The following is a 26,023-nucleotide window of genomic DNA, read 5'->3' as shown; positions in this document are numbered from 1 at the left end:
CGGATATCTTTCCCCAGATTTGACCTGGTGTATAGCTTAGGATTAAATGGAAGAAGGCGGTATTTTTGCAGATGAACCAACCACGTCAATCTTTCATTCATTTACTCAGTCATCTCTGTGCCAGGTCCTAGGGAGACATTAATGAGCAAATTTTAACCCAACCCTGTTCTCATAGAGTTTATAGTCCAGTGAGGCTTTGGGAGGCTATTAATCAAATATTGAGACATAGGACTGTTTTGTAAGTTCTCTGAAGGAAAGACCTGTGGTTTTGGAAGCACATAACAACGAAAACTGGCCTGCAGGGTGAGGGGGTACGTGTACGTGTGCGTGTGCGCGTGCGTGTGTGTATGTGTGTGAAGTGGGGTGACAACGGAGGTGGAGGTAGAGGTGGGGGAGGGATCAGAGAAGAATTCACTGAGGAAGTGTGACTGGAGCTGAGACCTAGAGGATAAGTGGGTGTTAATTAGGCCAGGGAGGGTAAAGTGCCAAGGGCCTGAGGCAAGAATTAAAAGAAACAGCTTGGTTGGAGCTTGCTAGTACTAAAATGGGGGAAATGGTGCAAAATGAGGCCCCAAAGAGAGATAGGTAGGGGCTGCATCACCCTGGGCCTCACAGACAAGTTTGAGGGTTTTGGTTTTACTTCCAAGAGCTTAGAGAGGTAATGTGATCATTGCTGGGTTTTAGAGTAATTATTTTCCTTTTCAGGACCTCACTTGCTTTATGACATATGAGGAAGGTTAGTCTTTTGTGTAAAGGGGATCAGTCCCCATTCTGTTTTTTACCAAAGTCACATGCATACTGTCTGCATGGCCCTCTTGCCTTCAATACCTGCCATTAAACAAAGGGGTTAATTTCCACTGCTTGAGAGTGTTTCTGTGGGAGTGAATTTTAATCTTGCCAGTGCATTCCTGAAAAAGTCTTCTTTTGTTTATGTTAGTTTGAGAGTCAATGGGGTTTTTAATTAATTGACCTGCTCCAAAGAGGGAAGTTACAGGATTACAGACCCTGGTGCTGAAGGTTCCTTGATATCATTTAGTCTGTCTTTTGGCTTTAAGGCAAAGCAGCAACCCATTTTACAGAAGCAGCAGCTGAAGGCTTAGGTGGCCCTGCTACTTGCCCCAGGTTAATAAGGTGGTGAGTGGAGAAGGGTTCCTCATATTCCCAGTTGTGTATCTGGACTTTCCTAAAAACCTAGATAATGTACCAAAGGACAGGCGTGAGAGTTGATATTGGGATCCTCTCCTTCCTTGGTGATCTCAACAAATTTACTTACCTACGTAAGGTAAGGTATTTACTTACCTTACGTAGGTAAGTAAATAGTACTGATGTGAAGGTTCCTACCTTATGAAGCCGCTCTCTGGACTGTGGCTTTGTTTTCCGGCTATGTAGAAAGCATAGTGAATATCAGGAAGAAAGCTGTGAGGATCTTTCTATTCTCTGAGGAGACACTCTGAGGAAAATGCCTTCTGTACCTAGACCCAACACATTGAGAGGGCAGAGTGCATCAGATAGGGCGAGCAGCCCTTGAAAGACATTTGAACTGTTGAATGGTTTGTCTAGTATGGATAACTAGAGTCATAGACAATCTAGACTATTTTATTTATATATATATATACACACACACACTACAATATATATAATATATATACAATATTATATATTATATATACTACAATATATTATTATATTATATTATATATAATATATATAATATGTGTAATATATATACACACTATAATATATAATATATATAATAGTCATATATAATGGCTAGGAATGTGATATGATAGGGTAATATAATATAATATAATAGCTGGAAAGAACTTTAGAAGCCATCTAATTCAGCATTTTTATTGATAGATGAGGATGTGGAGTCCCAGAGAGGCTAAGGCATCAGCCCAGGGACTTTGAGGGATCAAGTTGAGACACGAACCCCTTGCTTCCCAATGGTCTTTAGTTTTCCATCAGTCTCTAGGTGACTGATGTGGAGCGGGAAGCTCCTTAGATGTCTAGCCTCTCTTCCGTAGGAGGTAGACATCAATGTGACTGTGGTTTGTTATACTTGAGCAAAAACTCAGACTTGTACTTTGATCTTAGATTAATGTTTGCTGAGCATTTGAGACCTTTTTGAAATGTGATCATTGTGAGTTTAAGCCATGTACAGGATCTTTATCATCAGACTGGAGGGGTGCTGATAATATTTTAGGGATAGGGAAAATATTAGGTGAAGTGTATAGCCCAGAGATCAGTGCTGATTAATTTCACCAAAATTTTGCACATATGTACATACACACACATACACACACATCTCACTGTGCTTTGGAGGATACTGCTATCTTAGCATTTATCAAAGGTAATTATGTTTACTTGTCTGTCATTGGGTGGTGAGCTCCTTATGGGTAGGGACTGGTAGTCAGCAGTTTTTCAGTAATATTTGAGTGAGTGAGTGAATGAATGAACAGACGAAACATGTCAGCAGTGCTGGTAAAAAGTTTGAAGAATTGGCATGCGTTATAATGATCTTACAGAATTTTTTCATATTTTTTTTGTATTGTCAGCACTCTTTGATTATTATGTTAACTTGTAGTGCCTTGCTCAGAGTAGGTGGTCATAAATTTTGTTCAGTGAGTATTGCTTGGAATATAGTTTATCTTTTTGCTGAGGAGTTGACAGTTTTCAGAGGAAACTTCTGATATGTAGAATAAGGTACAACTGTGCTTTAAATTATGATTCCTCTAGGAATGGACCCACTTAAATTAGAGTTTGTTAGAAAAACCAAACACAAAAGAATGATACATCATAAACTTCATAAATCTCGTGAGAAGAGCTAGACATGTAGGGTATAACAGAAAGGCTTCTAGGCCCAAGTTATATTTCCCTTAAATTCTGTGGGTAGTGGGTGACCCTGGTAAACATTTGCTCTGGTCCCATTTCTTTGTTCTCCCCAGAAGATAACCCTATCTTTCCTTCCTTCCCCACTTGCAGGACTCCAATTCTTTTCATTTCTTTCCTATCAAAACAGGGAAGAATTTGATTTTAGCTATTTACACTTACTGAATAAAAAGACAGATTGACTGTTTTTCACTTAATAATTCATGAGTTTCATTCTAGGTATTGACCCATAATTTACCAACCTTACAAGGGGAAATTTATATATACATAAGGGATACTTATTCATTTGTTCATTCGTGCATTCATTTGGAGGGGAAGCTCAGGGTACTCTGCAATAATAAAATAATATATCCATGGTTTTCCTTGTCCAAATGAGACGAGTTTCCCCCGACCCTAGAAAAAGCGGGGGCCCTTGCTTGACTGTGGCTCTGGAGGCCTCTTCCTGGGAATTGCCACAATGGAGAAGACACTATCATGTATCATTAACCTCAGGTTTAGGAGCCCACTCAGCCCTCGGGTTTCTTTATTGTGTCTCTACACGGCTTATCTCTGCCATTTCTCCTCTCCATTTTCACTGTCCCCAGGTTGATGACTTTCCAGTTCTCCTCTTCTGCCCTGAGCCCAATTCTTTTATTCTCCTGCCTTGGTTCCAAGTTGCTCAAGTACATATTTTATACCTTTTAGCATATTTGAGTTATTTCAATTGTTATCAGTTGATTTTTGTATTTTAACATTTCCCTCTAGCTAATGGTCTGGGCTGTAAATGTGTTTCCATTTTCCCCACCTCTGGTGAGGAAGTTTCTTACAAAGAGGCATGTTGTTGGAAGGTGTCTTCTCTGTTCATGGCATTTTATTATATCTAAGTCAGTGATAACCTAGCATGGTGTGAGCAGCTGTGACCATTTTTTCTTCAATGCTCTTGACATTTTCAGAAATGTATTTAGCTTGTTAGAAAATTATATGTATATAAAACTATATTATAAATACATATATATTTTTAGAACTGTAAGCACTGTAAGGAAAGGATATATAAAATGACCTTAAGATAGAGTTTGTTGGCTTTATATTTGTCTGTGACAATTCTGACTTTTGAAGACATGTTCTAAATTGCTCTTGGCTGTGCAAAATTTTTGACTGAATTTCTTAGTGTGACTTGAAAGCCATCCCTCCTTTTGTAGGATATAAACGCTGGCTCATTGAGCTTCAAGGTATTGTGAGGTTAGAAACCTTCTAGGTTAAGATTGCTTGTTTTTCTTCTACCCTTAACCTGGGGCTGTGGTCAAGATAGAGGTATACATCTTTCATTGTAGCTATCTGATGCTCTGAGCTAACTGTCTCTTTGAGGGACTGTGAAGGGTAGTGGGGACTAGGTCCTCTTCTATTTTTCCACCCTCTTCTGTCCTAGGTCCCAAACTGGCTTTCTGGAACTATGGCCCCCTTGAACAGGAAGGGACAAGAATTACCAGAGCCTAATCTCACTGTTGGGAAAAAATGTGGGCCCCTGAAAGGAAAGGACATTGTCCTTAAACATTTCATCTATACCTCACTCATGGTGCTTCATTATTTCTCTAGTTATTTTAAATAAGTTATTTATTTATATTTCTTTAGTTGTTTGTTATTTTTTGTTTCTTTCTTTTTTTAAAAATCTTGATCAGTGTTGTCTATCAGCACATAACATTTTCTGCAGTGATGGAAATGTTATATATCTGTATTGTACATCTTGGTAGCCATTAGCCGCATGTGGCTTTTGAACTCTTGAAATGGGCTAATATGATGGGAGAACTAAATTTTTAATTTATTTAACTTCAATTAATTTAAATTTACATAGCCACGTGTGGCTAGTGGCTGCCATATTGGAGAGTGCAGATCAACTTAAGGACGAGGTTTGTATTTGATTTACTTTTTCCTGTGCTGTTGGAGTATACCAACTTATTTTCATGTTGTTTGGTGAAATAGGTGTGTTCATTAACCATGTTGCTTCCAAAAGTACGTGTGGCTAAGCTGGCTCTATTGTTAGGAATAGCTTTGAGTCTGGAATTGAAGTTGGCTTATAATGGTTAGTATGAAACTGGAATTAGATGACCTGAATTCTATATGCTTTCCTAAAATTTGTTCACAGTGAGTTAAAAAAGTTGAAATAATCTTAACTAAAAATTCCAGATTTACCTTAAAGTTCTATGTCTCAATATTCATGTTCAGGGCTTCCCTGGTGGCGCAGTGGTTGAGAGTCCACCTGCCGATGCAGGGGACACGGGTTCGTGCCCCGGTCTGGGAAGATCCCACATGCCACGGAGCGGCTGGGCCCGTGAGCCATGGCCACTGAGCCTGCGCGTCCAGAGCCTGTGCTCCGCAATGGGAGAGGCCACAACAGTGAGAGGCCCATGTACCGCAAAAAAAAAAAAAAAAAATTCATGTTCAAGTAGCAAAATAAGATATATTAGTTGAGTTTTGCTTACAATAACCCAAGGATAAGGAAATCTCTGTGATAGAAACAAGGCTGCCTTAATCAGTGCTGGTACATACTTATTTGTACAGTCTTTTCATTTTGGTTCTTTTGAGTGGATTCTTGTCGACAGGGCTTGAGCTGGTCGGTAATTGTTGTAGGCATAGTTCATTTTGGATTCATGGGTATTTTTTTATACTTAGAGCACAGCATCACACTGGGGACTAGAAATAGAAGAACTTTTAATTTCAAATTGTTGCAGGTTTCCTTTTTTGGCAAGTCTACTCTTACTCTCATGAAACCTGTGTGCAGGAACGGCTAATTTTCATGTTACCTTGAATATAAGGGCCAAAATATTGTCTACTTGTTTAAGATGGATAAAATATACAAGTATAGTATTCTTTTTTTTTTTTTTTTTTGCGGTATGCGGGCCTCTCACTGTTGTGGCCTCTCCCGTTGCGGAGCACAGGCTCCGGATGCGCAGGCTCAGAGGCCATGGCTCACGGGCCCAGCTGCTCCGCGGCATGTGGGATCCTCCCGGACCGGGGCACGAACCCGTGTCCCCTGCATCGGCAGGCGTACTCTCAACCACTGTGCCACCAGGGAAGCCCAAGTATAGTATTCTTAAGTAAGGCAAGAGGCTTTTGGCAGATTTGTAACGACATATCTATGGTAGTGTAATTTGGGTAGCAGAAAAAATTAAATCCTTATTTTTATTTAAAAATTAAATGTCTTTTGGGGATGCTTTTTTTGGAAACATGTTGATATTTAGTAAATTTATAGTCTAGGCTAAATTGAATTTGGGCATTAATGAGCAAAATAGTCATAATGAAGACTTATTTGTTGAAGTTTATTATGAGCAGGACATTCTCAAGATGTCCAGTCCCTGAGTGAGAAACTTACACTGTAGTTGGCCAGGTAGGATCTACACTTAAAAAGATAATTCATAGTATGTGATAGTATGTGTCGTGGGCCAAAACAGTGGCTCAGATGATAAGTTTTGGGAACTTTGAGAGAAGGGTGGTTAGTTTTCTCTTAGGGTGAGTGCAGGAGGTAGGACTTGAACTGGATTTTGAGGAAACTAGAGGGTAGTAGAAAGAGAAAAGGAGAGCATTCCAGGCAAGGAGACCAATCTGAGCAGCGGCTTGGATTAAGAATATGCATGGAGTATTCGAGAATGAGGAATGGACATATTTGTTGGAATGAAGATTCCATATGGGAACTATTAGGAGAGATCAGCTTGGAAGCTAGGGGTGTGATGGTTAGGGCTTTGATTTCTGAGCCAAGGAATTATTCTGAAGGGAGTAAAGAGCCATTAAACATTTTTGAACAGTGAGAGGATATGTGAGAAGTGAGATTTTATAAAGATTAATTTCTAGTGTGGAATATAGGTTGACTGGGCAGGAGAGAGAGAATTAAAACACTAAAGATGTGAGATGAGGAAAGATCTGGACTTTTGTTGCTAAAGTAGGAATAGAAAAGGAAGGGATGACTTAGAGTAGTAGCTTATTTGATATATAATAACTAAATTAATATTTATTTGAACTAAATTAATAGGAAGTTTCATGTCTGAGCAACTGGGAGAAACAAAATGTTTTCAGCCTGGAGGGCTGATTTGAAGGAAAGATGGGTTGAGTTCCAGGTGATGGAAGGATGCATAGATGGGAAGTCCAGCAGGTAGTTGAAGATGGGAAAAACTGATGTTGGGTTTTGGGTTAGGAGCCATCTGTTTTCCATAGTGTTATCGTTTAATTCATGACAGCAGATGATCTGCACACTGATGCGTGTATCCTGGAGATGTAAAGGGGTGGAGAGAAGGAGACGAGCCAGGGTGTTATATAATACAGAAAGTCCAAGGAGAATGAAACTGAAAATAAGACCACTGGATTTAAGATACTTGAAAATTGAGAGCAAGGTTTGAGTGGAATAGTTGGAATTAGAACTTAGGGTACATGAGCTTTATGACTAAGTAGGTGATAAATAAAACCAGGAAGTGTAGGCCACATATATGTTTTGTTCATGTTGGTTCTTTCAGTGCTTGCTTTTTAATTCTTTTACTTAATGTCCTGGCAGGGAGATAAAAGGAGGTGGAACTCAAAACTGTCCAAATAGTTCCCTGTTACGAGACTGGTTATAGTAACTGGAGGGCATTGGCAGGGTGAAATCACTAGTTATTTGGATTATTATGATTCAGTCGTATACTAACCTTTATTTCCAAAGATAATTGAAACTTGATTGTAACTTTAATGAAAATAAAAATGAGCATTGATGTTACTGAAAATATCTTTACTAAATACTACTTAAAAAAAAAATCTCAGTTTCTATGCAGATTTTGGACCTCTGAACTTGGCAATGGTGTACAGATACTGCTGTAAACTAAACAAGAAACTAAAAGTGAGTATTGTGGTGATGTTTATATTTTGGTATTAAAAATTTGAACTGTGAAATCTAACCAGTGGGGTTGCTGTGCATATACCATTTAGTTAGGTAATCTTGATCTTTGGAAATTTAAGTGAGTAGTTCACCTAGAAGTTGAAATTGATCTACCTGATTACCCCACAAAGGACATGTTAACCTCTTTCATTTTTCAGGATCAATGGAAACATGAGCTGAATGAAGTCATTGAAATAGTGATCTAAGAAAGCAAACACAAATCCTTTCAGGTTGTTAATGAGTTTATCAAATTCCCTCCTAGGATGATTTTTCTGAAACCTTCAGGTCCACTTCTGGACACTGTTACCAGGTGATGAAGGGGGCTGGCTCATCATTGCACGGCAGGAGCTCTGGAGCATAAGCTTTTTCTATCTGATCAAGATTGAAATTTTTGTGTATTTCTTGAATGTCACCTCTGTAGAGTTAACAGCCAAGTGAGACTGATCAACTAGCAGCAATAGAGCATGGATTTTACCTGTTATGACAAAATTTGGGTCATACATTCACTATTCATCTCTATTTTTAAAATTTTACATGTGGCTTTTTTTCCCTCTTAAATTCTAAGCATATATGAGGAAGAGTGACATCTATATTCCTAGTTTTGGTAAACTTACTTCATCACATAGAAAGAAATATTTATCTTTTTCTCTCAGTTTTCTAAATGAGGATCTTAAATGTTTCAGTTTGCAAGGTGAAATCTACACAGCATGCTCTTGAGGATAACCACTAAATTATAATGCTTGGATAGTTTAATCTTTCTGCTGGGTAAAATGTTTCTGGCATGACATAGTGCAGTGCCTTGTATATATTACCTGCTTAATGATATTTTTTGATTTGATTGATTTTTATTGTACTTAGGTATAAAAGACAGTCTATCATGGAGAATTTCCTGTAAAATATGAATTCACAGATTTTTGCCATTGATCTCAAAATGCTAAATGGACATGGAATGATACCAAAGAGAGATTTTTAAAGTCAAAAATCACATAAGATCTGTTGTAATCAACTTTTTAGGGGATTAATTTCTAAAGTAGTGTCTGACTCAGAAATACATAGTATGTACATTCCTTTAACTAAACCTACTTACATTTTTTAAAAATTTTATTTTTTATTCATACTAAATTTTTAAATTTCATTTTCTGTTTTTTTTTAACATCTTTATTGGAGTATAATTGCTTTACAACGGTGTGTTAGTTTCTCCTTCATAACAAAGTGAATCAGCTATACATATACATATCTCCCCATATCTCCTCCGTCTTGCGTCTCCCTCCCACACTCCCTATCCCACCCCTCTAGGTGGTCACAAAGCACCGAGCTGATCTCCCTGTACTATGCGGTTGCTTCCCACTAGCTATCTGTTTTACGTTTGGTAGTGTATATATGTCCAAGCCACTCTCACTTTGTCCCAGCTTACCCTTCCCCTTCCCTGTGTCCTCAAGTCCATTTTCTACGTCTGCGTCTTTCTTCCTATCCTGCCCCTAGGTTCTTCAGAACCATTTTTTAGATTCCATATATATGTGTTAGCATATGGTATTTGTTTTTCTCTTTCTGACTTACTTCACTCTGTATGACAGACTCTAGGTCCATCCACCTCACTACAAATAACTCAATTTCTAAACCTACTTACATTTTTCAGAAAAGAAGCTACTGCCTATCGTTTAAAAGATAAAGTTAAAATTTTTGTAATCACCAAGGAAGCAAATAATATCCCCAAAAGGATTTAATAAAAAATATTAAATGGACTTTTTATGGATGAATGAACAAGGAAAGGATAATACATAAATAATTAAAAGCCATTTCTTCCTTTTGAGGACCTAGGAGTTTCTTCACTTTCTTGATTAGTCCTGTTAGTATGTAGTTGGTATGAACTGGGTATTATAATCAACAGTGTGGAACCTGTCTACTATCTGGAATGATTGAAGAGAAAGGAATCATTATCAGGAAAACAAATTTTCTGGTCTGACTCAGTGCTCTACATAACAAGTACATAAGAGTAGATGGATTGAATTAAGACTATTTTACTGTCATGGTCTATACTAAACAGTATGGGTAAGCATATACAAGGACTTGTTTAGATTTTTTTCATTTACAAAGCTTTCTTTCAACATTATACAAATTTAATAAAGTTCAGACAGTCCCCTCTGTTCATTTCAGTGATCAGGTAATCTGATGGATGCCTGGAATGAATGACCTTTTTAGCTTTAGTACAGTTAGTGGGACCCTTGTTACTTGCTGAGGGAATGAATTTTAAATGTTAGTAAGTCATGGGTTATCTCAATAAAGCATACCAAGTAGAATCTCTTTATCAGGAGAAAAAGACATTACCAATTCAAAGCTGCAGTCGCTTCAGCCTTGTAGAATCTGTTTCTTCAGCTCCAAAATAGGGCTTATAGAGCTTTCACAGAAAGGTGGTTAGGATTATATATGTACAGAGGTTAGAAAATATGTGTAAGAGAGCTTTGTAAATTTTGAAGTCCTATACAAAAGAAAGTTACTAAGGTAACATTCGTGAATTCTGATAGGAGATACAATAAAGACAGTTCTTCAACAAAGTTTACGAACACCTTCTCAGCCTCATAGCTATCATTTCCATATGCGAAAGCTATCCGATATCATTTTAGGAATCCAAATAACCATTTAGTCCAGGCTCCTGATTTCATAGGTGCAGAAAGGGAAGCCCAGGAGAGGCATGTGACTTGCCCAAGGCTGCAGGGTAAGGTCGGGGCCGGTTCTCAGGCCCTTGACTGCATCATTCATACACTTCTCTCCACCTTCACTGGTAGCTGCAGCCTCTGGTTTATCATCTTGCTGCACTCACCCACAGCACTGCCCTGACTAACTTCCCCTTGTTGTCCCATGGTGGCCTCATAGCTCCTCTGCTTCTTTTTTACTCCAGTGACCGTTCCTGCCACTCCGGCTGCTTTGCCTCCTGGAACCCAGACTCTAGCCTTTCCGATTTTGAATGTACCCCCTTGTTACACGCCTCCCACATCGTCTCTCTCACCCTTGTGTAATCTCCAGGCCTTCAGTCTCCCTATTCTTTTAGGCTCTCAGCTCCCTTCCGATGTCTCTTGTCTGCAGCCCACGGTCACTCATTTTGGTAAGACCTTTGGCACCATACTTCCATGCCTTTTGTCTTGCTCACTTTGACAACTCCCACCCTTGGCATCTTCCCAGTGGATGATTTCATGCACTAACTTACTGAGTTACTGAAGATTGCAGTACCCCTGCTGCTCCTAGCCTTGAACTTTACCCCGAACCACAGCGCTGCTCCACACAATTGTGTGTGACATCCAGTATGGCTGGAGTGCCCTTGCCCTCTGGTGTGATAACTCCTCATTCTTTAAGACCTTGTGCAAGCACCACCACCTCTAGTAAGCATCTCCTTGTGCTGCTGGACAAAGTGGGAGGTGCCTCCTTTGTTTTCCTGTAATTCTTTGTGCAGATCTCTGTTACTGATGAGTTGTAATTTTAATTTTAATTGAAATAATAATTTCAGTTATAATTTGCAATTTTCAATTGCATCTATCTTTCTCACTAGACTTTGAGCTCCTAGAGGATGGAGGCATGCCTTATCAAAAGATGGAGACTTTTGTCTCCAAGTGTCCAGCACAGGGTCACTAAACACACAGAAACTGCTTTGGCCTTATCATGATCCCCATGACTTACAGATCCTCTTCCATCCTTTTGCCTCTAGAGGTTTCAATATCCTGCCCTCAGCATGTTTACATCCTTACTTCACACTGATTTCTTATCATTTACTCTCCTACCTTTGTCTTCCTAACTGTGCTGAAACTGCTCTAGTGACATCTTAAATACCCAATCTGATGCCACTGACTTGGTCCTCAAACTCCTTTCCTTCTCTGAATAATTGGCATTATTTTAACAAATAACTTTTGTTAAAATAACTTAAATAACTTCTGTTCTTTTAACAAAGAACTTCTTAGAATTCTTTTTCTGTGTGGTTTCCTAACTCTTTGAGGCGCATTTTATTTTCTACTTTGGAAATTTTTATTTCTTCCAGTAAACCTCTTATTATTTTTTCCCCTTTATTTGATACCTTAGGTAGATAGGTAATATTTTACAGTACATTCTATTCCAAACCCAAATTTCTTATTTTTTATATGTTAAAAGGTTTTTTTTTAAAGTTGATGATTTGAGGTGATGATTTACTGATTTTTTTTGTGTGTATTTGTATTCATTCTTTTCCCAATGGTCTTCATTTTAATTATATGAATTAAAATGGAAAATTATCCATTACACATTTACTTAGATTAAAAACTCAAAATCAGAAACCACTACCACCAGCAAAAACCCTGTTTCTCATTTTAAACTATACTTTAAAAAATGCAAGTATTAAGAGTTACACAGTAATAGGTAGTAGTTTGCTATTTCTGGTCAAGAGTTACCATAATAAGGGAATCAGTCAAAGGAAGAAGATTTAATGAAGTGAGGACAGTTTGCAAAACTGTGTATGTTATTTAATTTAAAATGTCATCAGTGATTGATAGGCTAGACCCATTACTGTAATCTTATACTTCAAAGAATCCATAAACTCCTGAAATTATATATAAAATTTTGTATGTATTTACATTTTTCTTCTGAGAGGATTCATAACTTTTTAATAGGTTCTCAAAGGGACTTTTGGCACAGACAATGCTAAGAACACTGGGCTGGAATATATGAGCTTCTAAAAGAGAAGACTGTAGTAATTAAAGACAAGGTAGTGGTATTTTGAAAAGCAGAGTACCTTTTTCAAAGTTAATCAGTTAAGAAAATCTTTCAATTACTGATTCAATAATTTGACAGTATTATAAACATAATATGATTGAACTGGCTTTTTCTAAAATAATCAACACAGTTTTAACTGTTGATTTCACTTTTCCTCTGAGAAAAATAAAACCCCAGCCTGCGGGAAAAAAGAGTGTCTCTGAAAAAAGGGGACGTTTTCTAGGGCAGTGATTTTTTTTTTTTTTAATACCTGCTCTTATGAATCAACAGGACAATCACAGTAATCTTGGGGACAATTTAGAAAGATTTAAAAGAATATTGCCAGAAACGTAATTTTAAATGTACAAAACATCCCACATGGCCCTTTCAGGGTAAAAGCAAAAAGGGGAGGGGGGCATGGTGAAATGGATGATTATATTAAAGCACTGAAAGTACCTGGCAGATGGTAGGGCTCAGGGAATGTCCTTGTTGCTGAATGAATCAGTGCAGTAATCCTATCTGGTAACCAGGTACCTGCCACGGTATCAGGTGGTTGTACACAAGCACTCTTTTGATACAGTGATCAGACCACCCTCTTATTATAACTACAAAAACATGTTGAAGATTTCTTCATGAGGTTATCTTCTGTTGCAGGTTTATGGGCTTTTGGGGGAAGAAGAGCAAGCTACATTCTGGAGAGTGTTCATGTAGTTTAAAGAGGTTTCAGGGGTGCTAAAAGTGTTAATTCCCACAGGAGTGAGCTTACCTAGAGTTTGCAAGGCCTGGAGCCCTTATGCCCATTCAGAAGCCTCAGGCAAGAAAACCCCCTTTTATAGAGAATCCCCAAATACCTTCAACTATATTATCAGCCTGATCGATTAACCTTTATGAGCAACTTTTCTTGATGTTTTGACTTCTACTTTGATCAAAGGTGCCATTTCATTAAATGAAACATACTGGGTTTGAAACAAAATGGACCATAAAGAGACACCGTTTTCTTTTTAAATAAACTATTCGATCTGTTTTATTTTAGCTTTAAATAAAAACATAAACCGTATTTTGTTTTGTACAGCCAAAGAAAATTTTCAAGAATATCCCTTTCCTGGGGAAGTTGGAGGTAAAACATGTAGAGGTCATGGCTGCTCACAGGAAGACCTGTTCTTTTTATCGCTTTTGCAATGGAATGACCACTGATTGCTATGGAGACGCTGATTGCTGCGGCCATTACTGGGCTAGCCTAGTCACTGTAAGAGAATGATGCCTTGGTCACCATGGTCCCTGTGCTGTAATCTACTTAATCTGACCACCATCATTGGCAGAGCTTGCTTGTTTAGGGAAGTGCATGGGCTCAGTTTGTTTTTTATTAAAGGGCATATAATCCAGGCTGCACTAATGTCTTCCTTAGCTTAATCAGGCCGAATGACAGAGCTTAAACATCCCATTCTAACCACTCGACTTGAAGATTTTACTTTTAAGCATGGCAAACAACTTTACCGAATGGCTGCCCCCCAAATCTGTTTTTTTAAAATTGGCCATTAACTCTTTTGCTTTTTGGCTTTGAGCTTAATTGGCATCACCTTTTAATTTTGAATGGTTAAGTAGTTTGTGGTCTCCTGACCTAAACTGAACAAGTGCATGATTTGTGTCTGTCACCATAACTCAAGGATAGCCTGGGGTATTTGTGATTTGTGTAGCATGTCATCATTTTCTCTCTCTGTCTGAGTTGCCGTGGCTTGTTTTTCACCAGGAGTGATCCCATTAGAATGCAACTTTTCACATAGCTTTCCTTTCTGAGATAGAAAATGTCTGTCTGGGGTCAATATCCTCATCTTAGTTTGTATTTTTCTAATATGGCAGTCATTTTACTTGGGTTTACAAGTACCATCAAACATTTATATGCTATATTACACACTTGTCATGATTTACGTAAGAGTGGTAGAACTTTAATTCTCACTCAGGTAAGCAGTACAGGTCTGGAAATTTCCATAGGTTTGCTTATGTTAATTGATAGATATTCATTACTAAATCCCATCTTTTAGTTACTATGTTTTTACCTTGTTAAATGAAACAATTATTGTACCTGTAATTAAGATCATTCCATTGGACCTTGCTGTGCTGTGAATGCCTCCCTAGGTAGTTATTCTCTTCCATTTGTAATAAGCCTTGGCTAATATTTTCCCCTGGTTTAGCACCAAATATTCATTAGACTTTGAGCACTTAGAAGGCTAGAGACTGGGGTTCTGCTTCCCTTGTTACCATGTTGCTCAGCACTGTGCTTGACACACAACAGGTGCTCAATTCATGCTGATTGGATCATCAGAACTTTCTTCAGCTGCAGTATCCCAGCACTCAGATTCAGCAAACTGATTGCCTATGGGCTGCTTTCAGTCCACAGACATGGTTTTTTTGGCATGAATGCTGTTTAAAAATTTTGAATTTATGGTCAACATCTGTAATTTATGAAAATTTTCATTAAATTTCAGATTTCTGGCTTCTTTTATATATTGCGGTATCTTATTTGGGCCCAGATTCCTGCATGAGAGCTAGGTCTGCATTGGGTAGGGCATGCTTTTCTAGTTTCCCAGCTGACCCACTTTAAATTCTTGGCCCCTGAGGGCATCTGAATTTGGAACCTCTGGAATAACACCATTATTTATTTATTTATTTATTTATTTAGTTTTGGCTGAGTTGGGTCTTCGTTGCTGTGTGTGGGCTTCCTCTAGTTGCGGCGAGTGGGGGTTACTCTTCGTTGCGGTGCGCCGGCTTCTTATTGTCGTGGCTTCCCTTGTTGCGGAGCATGGGCTCTAGGCACGTGGGCTTCAGTAGTTGTGGCTCGCAGGCTCTAGAACGCAGGCTCAGTAGTTGTGGAGCATGGGCTTAGTTGCTCTGCAGCATGTGGGATCTTCCTGGACCAGGGCTCAAACCCGTGTCTCCTGCATTGGCAGGCGGATTCTCAATCACTGCACCAGCAGGGAAGCCCTGGAATAACACCATTTAAAGCAGCTTAGTTACTGAAACATTAAAGGAACTTTTTCCTTAAGTGTTATCAGCTGGAATGCAAGACTTTACAAATTGTAATAAAGTTTTCTGAGGAATCTGGGGAAATATGTTTTCTATAACATGCCTTTAAAAGTCACATGGCATGATTTGGAGTTCCTAAAAGAATTTAAGTGTCTTTTGGGGCTACTTGACCAGATGGACGGTATTTTAGGATCCATATAGAGCATTTCCAGGAATGGGGCCTTTTCCCACATTTTCATGCACTCTTTTCCAAAATTTAGCAATATCTTAGCACAGTGGATTTCAGTGTGTGGTCCCTGGACCAGCAGCATCAGTATTAATTACCAAGGAATTGTTAGAAATGCATATTCTCTGGCCCTTCCCTGCTGAATCAGAAACTCTAGGGGTGGGGCCCAGCAATCTGTGGTTTAATAAGCTCTCTAGGTGACTCTGAATCAGTCTGTTAAGAGGATGAAATACAATATGGTAATATAATAAAATATAATTTAGATTGAAATTTAGTTTGTTTTTTATTTCTGAAAAGTTTTAAAATTATTGACCAATTCAACCTGAGAATTATTTAAATTTTGAACTGTGAAACTTGTTATGGCCTTATAATTGAGAATTAAGGTTTACACAAGTTATCAAGCTCAGTGAGAGAGTTCTGGATTCCTCCCGTCTACCACACTTGTGGAGAGCACTCAACTCTCTCATCTGGCCTGGGAGCTATTGGCCAAGTGTGTTAAGCCAGGCCCTCCATGGCTCCAGGCTTATGTTCTCTTGGTAAAAGAGAGACACAGCATGCTCATTATACTTCAGCCTTGCCCAGGACCTCTGGTTTGGGAGTCACTCTGTGTCTGGTCAAACTGGACGCCTTTGGCACTGTCCTACTGCTTTGAGAAATAATGGCATGTAGCAAGTGACTAATAAATATTACTGTTGTTGTTGTTATTATAGAGGGCTGGCTGTGTCCACTTAGGTTAAGAAGATTCACAAAGCTGTATACTCCAGTTTCCAGATAGAAATCTACAATATAGTGTGGATAGTGGCTGCATGTTATAATTTGCAATGGGTCATGTGCAGCCTTGCTGCAGAGCAGACAAATAGTCCAGAGGTCTTAGTGTTCCTTCTGTGACATCCTCCTCTTTATATTTAAGACTATATTCATTTGTTTTACCAATTTCTAACTTTACTTTGCTATTGTGCACAGTGTTTTTGTAATCTCTAAGCTTTTCATGTAAAGCAGAAAGAATCTGTATTAGAGCAAGGAGCTCACTAAAAGCCAGAGGTGATGGTATGGTTTAGCAAGTAATCTCCATGAAGGGTGTGGCCGGTACACTGGACTGTAGGGGTGGCAGCCAGGTAAGGAAGAGGCAACTGTCCAGTTTGGAGGCATGAAATTCTCCTGATATTACAGCAGAACTTGAAAAAATATCTTCGGGGCTCATTTATAAAATAGAGTCCTATTGTCTGCAGGACTTTCTTTTCTTGCATGGTAAAGTTCTTCCATATGAAAGATCTCAAAGGACGAGCCAAATGTTCCTCTAAAGGCACTTTAGTCATCAGTGTGCTTTGATATGTAATAGGTAGTTTTTGTTTTTAAGATAAGGACATGTTTAATATTTGGAAGGAGAAAACGTTAAAGAGGTTGTGTAGATCAACTCAATCATATAAAGCACCACCTGAACGATTGGCAAAATGTTTTGTTATCCCTGAAATTTTTCATCCTAGTACCAGAATATCTCCTCTGTTGAACAGCGTTACTGCTGCAAGACTGGGATATGCTGACCCATAAGAGGAAGGCCTGGCTGTGACAGGGAGGGAAATTAGGACAAGGCTTGTAATATATAAGATTTTTCTCTGTTATCCTTCACTTTGAATTAGTTTTGATTCCTTGAGTGAGAACTCACCTCTCTGTGATCTGACCTAGGAGATATTGGCCAAGCTTCACTAAACAGAAGATCATTTCTTGACTTGCAGTGCTGAGAAAAACACTTGAATTCCAAAATATCTAACCCTAAGCAAGGTAAATGCTAGGAGTTTTAAAAGCTTTCCTCAAAGTCAGATACAGAACTCTCATTTTAAAAAGTCAGTTATTGTAATGTACAGCATGGTGACTACAGTTAATAACACTGTATTGCATGTGTGAAAGCTGCTGAGAGAGTAAGTCCTGAAATTTCTCATCACAAGAAAAAAAATTTTGTGAGTAGGTAGGGTGACAGATGTTTTAAAAAAAGTCAATTATGTTTGCATCCTGTAGGCAGCTTCCAACAGGAGGTATTCCATTTTATTTTATTTTATTTTTTAATTTATTTAATTTATTATTTTTATTTTTGTCTGTGTTGGGTCTTTGTTGCTGCGCATGGGCTTTCTCTAGTTTTGGTGAGTGGGGGCTGCTCTTGGTTGCGGTGCGCGGGCTTCTCATTGTGGTGGCTTCTCTTTTTGTGGAGCACGGGCTCTAGGCGCACAGGCTTCAGTAGTTGTGGCTCGCGGACTCTAGAGCACAGGCTCAGTAGTTGTGGCGCACGGGCTTAGTTGCTCCGCGGCATGTGGGATCTTCCTGGACCAGGGCTCGAACCCGTGTCCCCTACATTGGCAGGCGGATGCTTAACCACTACGCCACCAGGGAAGTCCAGGTATTTTAAAATAGTTAAAATTTCTAGGTAGATTTTGTGAAGAATATTCTTTATCTGATATAATTTCTGAAAGCTTGTAAAGGTAAAAAAAATTCTTCCCTTAAAATTTTAATTTGTATTATGTTTACTTTAAAAAATGTATAAGTATACAGTGAAAAGAAAATTTCCTTCAGAATTCTGTCCCCATGGTTCCCATTGTAGGATGGTTCTCTGCATTCCGTATACTTTAGAATTAGAGAGAAAAACAAAAAAGAAGCAAACACAAAAAGTTCAAAAACAATCCAACAGTAAAGACCATTGGCGATGAAAAAACAGCAATAGGAGTTTGTCACTGTTGGTGAGTAAATTTGTAAAATAAATTTAATTCCACATTATTTAATGATGAGAGTAGCTTGTTATGAAACCTAAACTCTTAGTAGGAAAGGGCATCGAAACAGATAATTTAAACTTCCTCAGAGGTGTGTTAGGGATCCAGGAAATGAAAATAGTGAGAGGCTGAGAGCCAGAAGAGCTGAGTCCTTGTGTTCCATCTGACTCATGTTAACGGGGTCATGGCCTCTGTAAGGCAGTCTTTAGGTAGTGTAGGATTTAGAGACAGTAGAAGAAGCTTAGGTCTTAAGAGCCTTGATTCTTCTTTCAATAAATCAAACATAACTTATTGATGGAGATAAATCACTGGCAAAAACAAACAAATGAGAAATGTCCAGCAGGTAACAATTCCAAATTGAGAAAGTAAGTAGACAAGTGTCAACACCACTGATAGTGACCTTGAAGTCTTTAGATAACTTGTGTGCTTTAACTCCACTGACCTGAATTCAATAAAATGTACTCTTTAAAAAAAAATTTATTATTATTGTTTTTAAATGTACTCTTTTAAACTTTATATCATAGGGGTATTTTAGTAAGCTTGTCTGGAAATAAGGACTTTGGTAATAAGAGACCAAACCTCAAGGAGGTTTGAGGCAAACACTTATTTTTCAAAGTTCAATTTAAAAGAGCAGTGCTGGACTTCCCTGGTGGCGCAGTGGTTAAGAATCCGCCTGCCAATGCAGGGGACGCAGGTTTGAGCCCAGGTCTGGGAAGATCTCACATGCTGCAGAGCACCTAACCCTGTGTGCCACAACTACTGAGCCTGTGCCTTAGAGCCCACGAGCCACAACTACGGAGCCTTCTTGCCACAGCTACTGAAACCTGCGCGCCTAGAGCCCGTGCTCCGCAACAAGAGAAGCCACCACAGTGAGAAGCCCGCGCACCTCAACTAGAGAAAGCCCGTGTGCAGCAATGAAGACCCAATACAGCCAAAGATAAATAAATAAATTTAAAAAAAAATAAAAGAGCAGTGCCATTTTCAGAACATGATTCTTGGTTATCAAAGAAATGCCTGACTTGGGACGGTGAGGGTTTCTAGGCTTACAGCCATGATGCGTAGAACTATGTTTTCTGTGGTTACACATTAAAGCCAGAATGTTGCTGTTTCATCTTAGAATGGACTTCAGAGTTTTAGAAGAGCTTCTTTTCCTTGTAGAAAACAGCAGGGTAAAGAAAGGTATATAGTTGAGTTCTTACATTTTTAAGGGGGCTCTAAAAGCAGATATTCTGTGGGTTGTGGTTAGTGTGTAGAGTATAAAAAGCTGCCTTTCTAGTTGGTATGAATTTATAGATAAATATGAAAATGTACTTATGTGTCTGTATTTTGAAAACCATTTGTTTTGAAATATGAGGAAAACCATATAACTGTTTTGAAATATGAGGAAATGGAGTGGATTTCATTGAGTTGTATCATGTTCTCATTGTCTTATGTTTGAACTTTTACTAATAATTTGATTTCATTTTAACAGATCTTTTTGTTTTTACCTTCTTTTCATGTTTAGCATGTGTACAATATACTATGTCGCTTATTTTGGATTTAGTTGAGCATGCAGCATATTGCCTGGCGTATAGCAGCTGGTGCTTAATAACTGTTCATTTGAGTCCATGAATTTAATATATGGCTATTGTATTAAGATGTTTGCTGACATAATCCTTTTGATGGTTCATTTTTTTCCATTAACCATTTATTTTCAGGTAATTAAAAGGAGATTTTTTAATAGAACATTATAAAAAGAAAATATTAATATTGGTGCTCTGGTTAATATAGACATTTAAAAATATTTAGAGAGGAAAATAGATTGGTTGACACATTTAAAAACAAATGGCATAATATGAAAAGCATAGATAAATTTTCTGGGAGTGGGTGTGGTGTGTTAGGGAATGAAAAAGGATGAATAGACTTTACGTATAAGATCAAGAGTAAATCTTCAAAAATGATTCCTGCTATAATAAAGATGCCAATAATTTATCTCCCATTGTATCAGTCTCCTTTCTTGGAGAGAAATATATTTGGTATGTGCTAATTCTTACATTATGATTGAGCTGTAAAAAGTATGAGCTAGTATCCCTCCATCCCGTACAACTTATGTATGAATGCCGTAGAAATTGAAGTCGAAAGTTGTTAAATTTCACTGATTGTGAATTGTCTCTGTGGTTACATGAACTCTTTTTATTCCCTCTTTCTAGTCATACAGTTTATCACGAAAGAAAATTGTGCACTACACCTGTTTTGACCAACGGAAAAGAGCAAATGCAGCATTTTTGATAGGTGCTTATGCCGTAAGTACTTTTTTCATGATTGTTTTCTATAATCAGGCCAATGGAATGCTAACACTGCCAAATAAAATCCAGGCCACTTTTTCAGTGGAATTGGGAGATGGTGAAGATTATTAGCAGCTTAGGAATTGATCTGGAATGGAAAGTGTGGACCAGTATTGATCATCTGTTTACTCTTGGATCTTATTTTCCATTAGCTAATGAGAGAATCTTGGGACTGCAATGTGTAGCTTGTATTCCACAGTTGTATAGGTGTTTTTAATAAAAAGAATACCCAGAAAGGATATTTACAGGAAACAAATATATAGTGGAAGATTATTAAAGACTTAATGGTTTCCTTTTTTTGGGGATAAGAGGAAATCCTTGATTGCATGGGGGAGGATCATTATTATTATTATTATCAGTCCATTTATTTATACAAGTGTTTGCAGTAAGCAAACTGATATAAATCCTGCTTATATTGCAACTTCCCTAATGACTAGACATGACTTTTCAAAAATAATTTTGATTAGAAATTTTGTTCTCTGTAGGCACTAAAATGTAAATGTGAGTTCCCCATGAATATGCTACACAATTTTTTTTTTTTTTTTAACTTTTTTTTTCTTCTGCGGTACGCAGGCCTCTCACTGTTGTGGCCTCTCCCATTGCGGAGCACAGGCTCCGGACGCGCAGGCTCAGCGGCCATGGCTCACGGGCCCAGCCGCTCCGCGGCATGCGGGATCCTCCCGGACCGGGGCACGAACCCTTGTCCCCTGCATCGGCAGGCGGACTCTCAACCACTGTGCCACCAGGGAAGCCCATGTGCTACACAATTTTGTTGTGAATACTTCTAGAATTTTCTATATATACTGGGATTGGGCAGGCAGGGGAGAGAGGTGTCCTTTTCCCTCTCATCCTTCAGGAAGGTCGGTATTTCTCTAAAGCCTGGAAGCTCACTGCTGCATGACCTTTCAGCGGCTTCCTTCTGAAGACCTTGATGGAAGGAGGCACCAGCTACTAGACATCAAACTCTGCCACATCAACCCAAAAGCTTTGGGGGAAAAAGCCCAGCTGTGCTGTTGAAAAGACTGTCAGCTGTTGCAGGGTGTAGGCTGCGGATAGGGGCAGGCTGACAGCCAGACCGCAGCCCGGGGCCTTTTTTCCAGAACTGAGATGCCCAGCTCTGTCCACCTTTTCTCATCAGGATGTGGCTACAGTGAAGCCTTGGGCCATCCCTTGTGGTACTTTTCTTTCCTGCTCCGTAGACAGCATGCTATAGTATTTGGAATCATGACTAAGAATCAGAAGCACAGTTTTTCATCCTAAAGTGGCTCTAGGATGAGGGGTAAGCCACTTTATCTTTCTTAGCTTTACTTAGTTTCCTTATCTGTAAAATGAGAGGGTTGGATATAATGACCTCTAAGTTTCCTTCCAATTCTGAGAATACTAGGATTATTTGTAGCGCCAGCCAGGCTCTTGCTTTTATTTTAAGAGCATGCATGAAAAGCTGGCTGTTGGCATGAAGGTTCAGTGAAGTGCTGGTTTAAGCTGAATTAAGCAGGCATGCTTATTTTTCACTTTGATAATTACTATTTATTTGAAACTGATAATTGACACCGTGTTTAAATTATGGAGAGTCTGTAATAACCTCTGGATTCAAGCCACGTAAACAAGCCTGTCTTCCTGAGGGGTTTTGTGATGTTTTTGAGCATGTTATTCGTGAGTCCTTTGTCACAGGGATTGCCCTCAGGAAGAGGTCATTTGCTACTTGCTCCTTCCCCCCTCTTCCCCTCCTTCACCCCTTCTTTCTTTTATTTTCTTTCTTAATGCCCGTCCTTCCTGTTTTTAGTGTCTTCCTTAATTTCAGCATGGCACCTTTGGAATTTTGAATGGAAGTTTAGTTCTAATAGATGCGTTGAGCTTGGGGATAAAATATATCTTCTAATGCAGAAGTTTCCACCACTTTAAAGCAGCCAAATGAAAGAAAAGCAGTCTAAGGAAATGCTGAGGGCAGCATGAGCTTGTCTTAAATGCTGATTGCGGTCCTGAGAGGCAGTGTAATTATTATTTTACTAGTCATTTCCCAGTTGATTTTCTTTTCTAATTTTAGAAATGTGTTCCCCAGAGAGCTTTTTGACACAACCCTTAAAAAATATGAGAACCAGGAATTGTAAACTTTCCTTAAAGAAAATTTTGTACCTTACTTTGTATTATATGTATGCATTTAATAGTTGACTCAAGTATTTTAAGAAGACAGTAATGGCATTATACATACATTTCAGCTAAGATTCATATGTATTACATATTGCTATTTGGGTAAGTCATAATCTCCTGGGGGAATCTTCTTGGACACAAAAGACTTTTACTTTTGGAGTAGCCGTGTAGCCAAACGGGGTGAGCTATGTACATGTGTATTTTTCAGAATCCCCAGCTGTGAAGGTGTTCCTCTTTTTAATATGTGGTATCAGCCCTCTATCAAGGGGCACTGACGACTAATTTGTACTAAGACAAGCCTTTTTCCCTGAGCCTTATTCTTCTCATTTGTAAAATTTGGTTAATACCAGGGTTTTCTGGTCTACTTCACAGGATTATTATCAAGGTCAAATATCTAACTGCCTGTCTGATAGCACCACATAATATATCTAAATGATGTCACATTTACTGTGGCAGAAGTTTTTATTCCTTCTCTCCACAAACCTATTTATTCCCCTACTCATTGCCTTTTTAGTAAATGAGCTCCCATCAGCAACTTACTGAATCAAAGGATAGTAGTCATTTTGATTCCTGTTGTTTCCTCTTCCCACATTATACTCATCAGTAATTTCTAACTCTAAAACACATACTGAGCCAGAATACTTCTTTCCCTCTCTGTTGCTGTCACCTAGTCCAAGCCACTGTCGCCGTTCACCTGGATGCCCACCACAGCTTCATACATTGTCTCCTTTTCACACCCTTGCTTCCCTTTAATCCAGTTGCTACACAATTGTCATGTTTTAAAACTATAAATTAGATCATTGCCCCTTTCAAATCTGTCTAATGATCGCTCGCTCTTCTTGGCATGAAATTTAGCCTCCTTACCAATGCCATGAAGGTCCTCCCTGATCTGGCCCTTTCTCCCTCTGTGATCACCTTACTCAAGATGCTCCCATCACACTGGCCTTCTAGCCGTGGAATCGCAAGTGTGCTCCTGCCGGAAGGCCTTGATATTTCTGTTCTCTTTCTCTCACCTCAGGTTTTTACCTCAGACCCTTGCATTGCTTCTTCCTTCTGATCTGATGTCACCTCCTCAGAGAGACTTTCTCTTGACTTTTACCTTGCTTCCTCCACCTCCAGTCACCCTCTAGCCCTTTGCTGTTTTAGTCATTATTTTGTAGTACTCTGCTACTTGAAATTATCTGGTTCATTTGTGTATTTACTTGTTTATTATTTCTTTCCTAGACTAGAGGGTAGGGACCTTGTCAGTTTTGTTCATTGCTGTGTCTAGGAGGTGATAAACTATTTAATCAGGGGTTAGGCCCAAGCATTCACCAGTTGAACTGGAAACTGGCCACAGTGGGGCCTTTCTGCTGTGCTGAATCATGGGAAAGTCCAGGGTCGGGGGCAGGGCCTCAGGGAAGAGACGAGGTGGCCAGCCTGGAGGGGACTGGAGGATTTACCAACTGGAATGGAACTATTTCGGTACTTGAACACTGAGCATCAGTTTAGAACGGTGCCTGGCCTATGGTAGATGCTCCATAAATATCTACTGAATGAATGAATAATGGAATGGTAAAATATGAAAGAAAGAAGGAAGGTGACTTTCTTTGGGTAACTTCAGAGAGAAACTGAAAATGATCAAATTGGATCAAATTGGACATAAAGTTTAAAGTCATGTCTTCCTCATTACTGGAAATATTTGCAGTAATGATTGAGCCAACCATTTTTTTCTTTTTAATTTATTTATTAAAAAAAATTTTTTGGCTGCGTTGGGTCTTCCTTGCTGCACAAGGGCTTTCTCTAGTTGTGGTGAGTGGGGGCTACTCTTCGTTGCGATGTGCGGGCTTCTCATTGCAGTGGCTTCTCTTTGTTGTGGAGCACGGGCTCTAGGCGTGCGGGCTTTAGTAGTTGTGGCACTTGGGCTCCGTAGTTGTGGCTTGCGGGCTGTAGAGTGCAGGCTCAGTAGTTGTGGTACAGGGGCTTAGTTGCTCCGCGGCATGTGGGATCTTCCCAGACCAGTGCTCGAACCCGTGTCCCCTGCATTGGCAGGCGGATTCTTAACCACTGTACCACCAGGGAAGTCCCTCAACCATGATCTTTAAAGATGCAGAATCAAAGCAAAGGTTATAGACCAAGGACAGTACCTGTATACAAAGTCACATCACTATCTTGCTTCTTTTTTTTTTTCTTTTTTGATAAACTTTGTTTTCAATTATTTTTATTATGGTAAAATACTATGTGTAAAATTTACTATATTAATAATGTTTTCTTTGTTTTTTATTATTTTTTATTGAGGTATAACTGACATAACATATTAGTTTCAGAGGTACAACAAAATGATTCAATATCTGCAGATAATTGCAAAATGGCACTGCAACCAATCCAGTGAACATCTGCCACTATAGTTACCAAAAATCTGTTTTTCTTCGATGAATCTTAAGCATTTTTAAGGGTATAGTTCAGTAGTATTAGGTACGTTCATATTGTTGTACAGCTATCATCCCTTGCTTTTGAGTGTGACATCTTGTGCAGACATTACGTACCTACAGAGTCAGGGCTTTGCCTGTGGTTTCTCTGTTAGATCATGACTTTAAGTATGTCACAGAAGCTTTTGTGTTTCTATTTCCTTATCTGTAAGTGAGGGAGAGCCTTTCTATGTTTTATCTCCTAGAGGTGTCATGAGTATCAAAAAGGAGATAAAATACAGAACATCATGTTCAGTAGGAAATCCACAAACCCTTCTCTGTGGGTGATCTGAAAGCCAGAGTTGCTGGAATGATGTGGCCACTGGAGATCACAGTGACGCTCAGCAGATGACAGGCACCCATTTCAGGGCAGTCCCCACTCATGGAGCATCTCTTTATCCCTAAGCTGTGACGTTGTGCTCCTTGAGATGGAGGGCTCAGATTTTAAGAACAGACCAACTTTGTTGGAAAGGTGTTTCCCTTCCAGGACAATACTCAGTGCAGTTTCTGTTTTAGAGTTAGGATGCTTAGATTATCATAGCATCCAAAATACTCCCATATGAATTTGAAGAAGATGGCTTTTAAAAAATTAAAAGCATGAATTAATTAGGCTCTTGCCACAC

General features: G+C 38.9%; 1 protein-coding gene across 4 annotated transcripts in view; it reads left to right on the top strand.

Moving 5' to 3' along the window:
- Positions 1-26,023, top strand: part of CDC14A (cell division cycle 14A) — a 183,492-nt gene that overhangs the window by 10,747 nt on the left and 146,722 nt on the right. For all 4 annotated transcript variants that reach the window (XR_003794349.1, XM_029227789.1, XM_029227788.1 and 1 more), the window contains exons 3-4: positions 7,654-7,729; positions 20,671-20,763. Coding sequence is in view for 3 of the 4 variants with exons in the window: in XM_029227789.1 (XP_029083622.1) it covers positions 7,654-7,729; positions 20,671-20,763 (169 nt within the window). In the remaining variant the exon portion in view is untranslated. The remainder of the gene's footprint in view (positions 1-7,653; positions 7,730-20,670; positions 20,764-26,023) is intronic.

This window comes from Monodon monoceros, unplaced genomic scaffold, assembly GCF_005190385.1.
Source record: "Monodon monoceros isolate NGI ecotype Baffin Bay Population unplaced genomic scaffold, NGI_Narwhal_1 Super_Scaffold_18, whole genome shotgun sequence".
Lineage (NCBI taxonomy): Eukaryota > Metazoa > Chordata > Mammalia > Artiodactyla > Monodontidae > Monodon > Monodon monoceros.
This window is presented reverse-complemented; position numbering and strand designations above follow the sequence as displayed.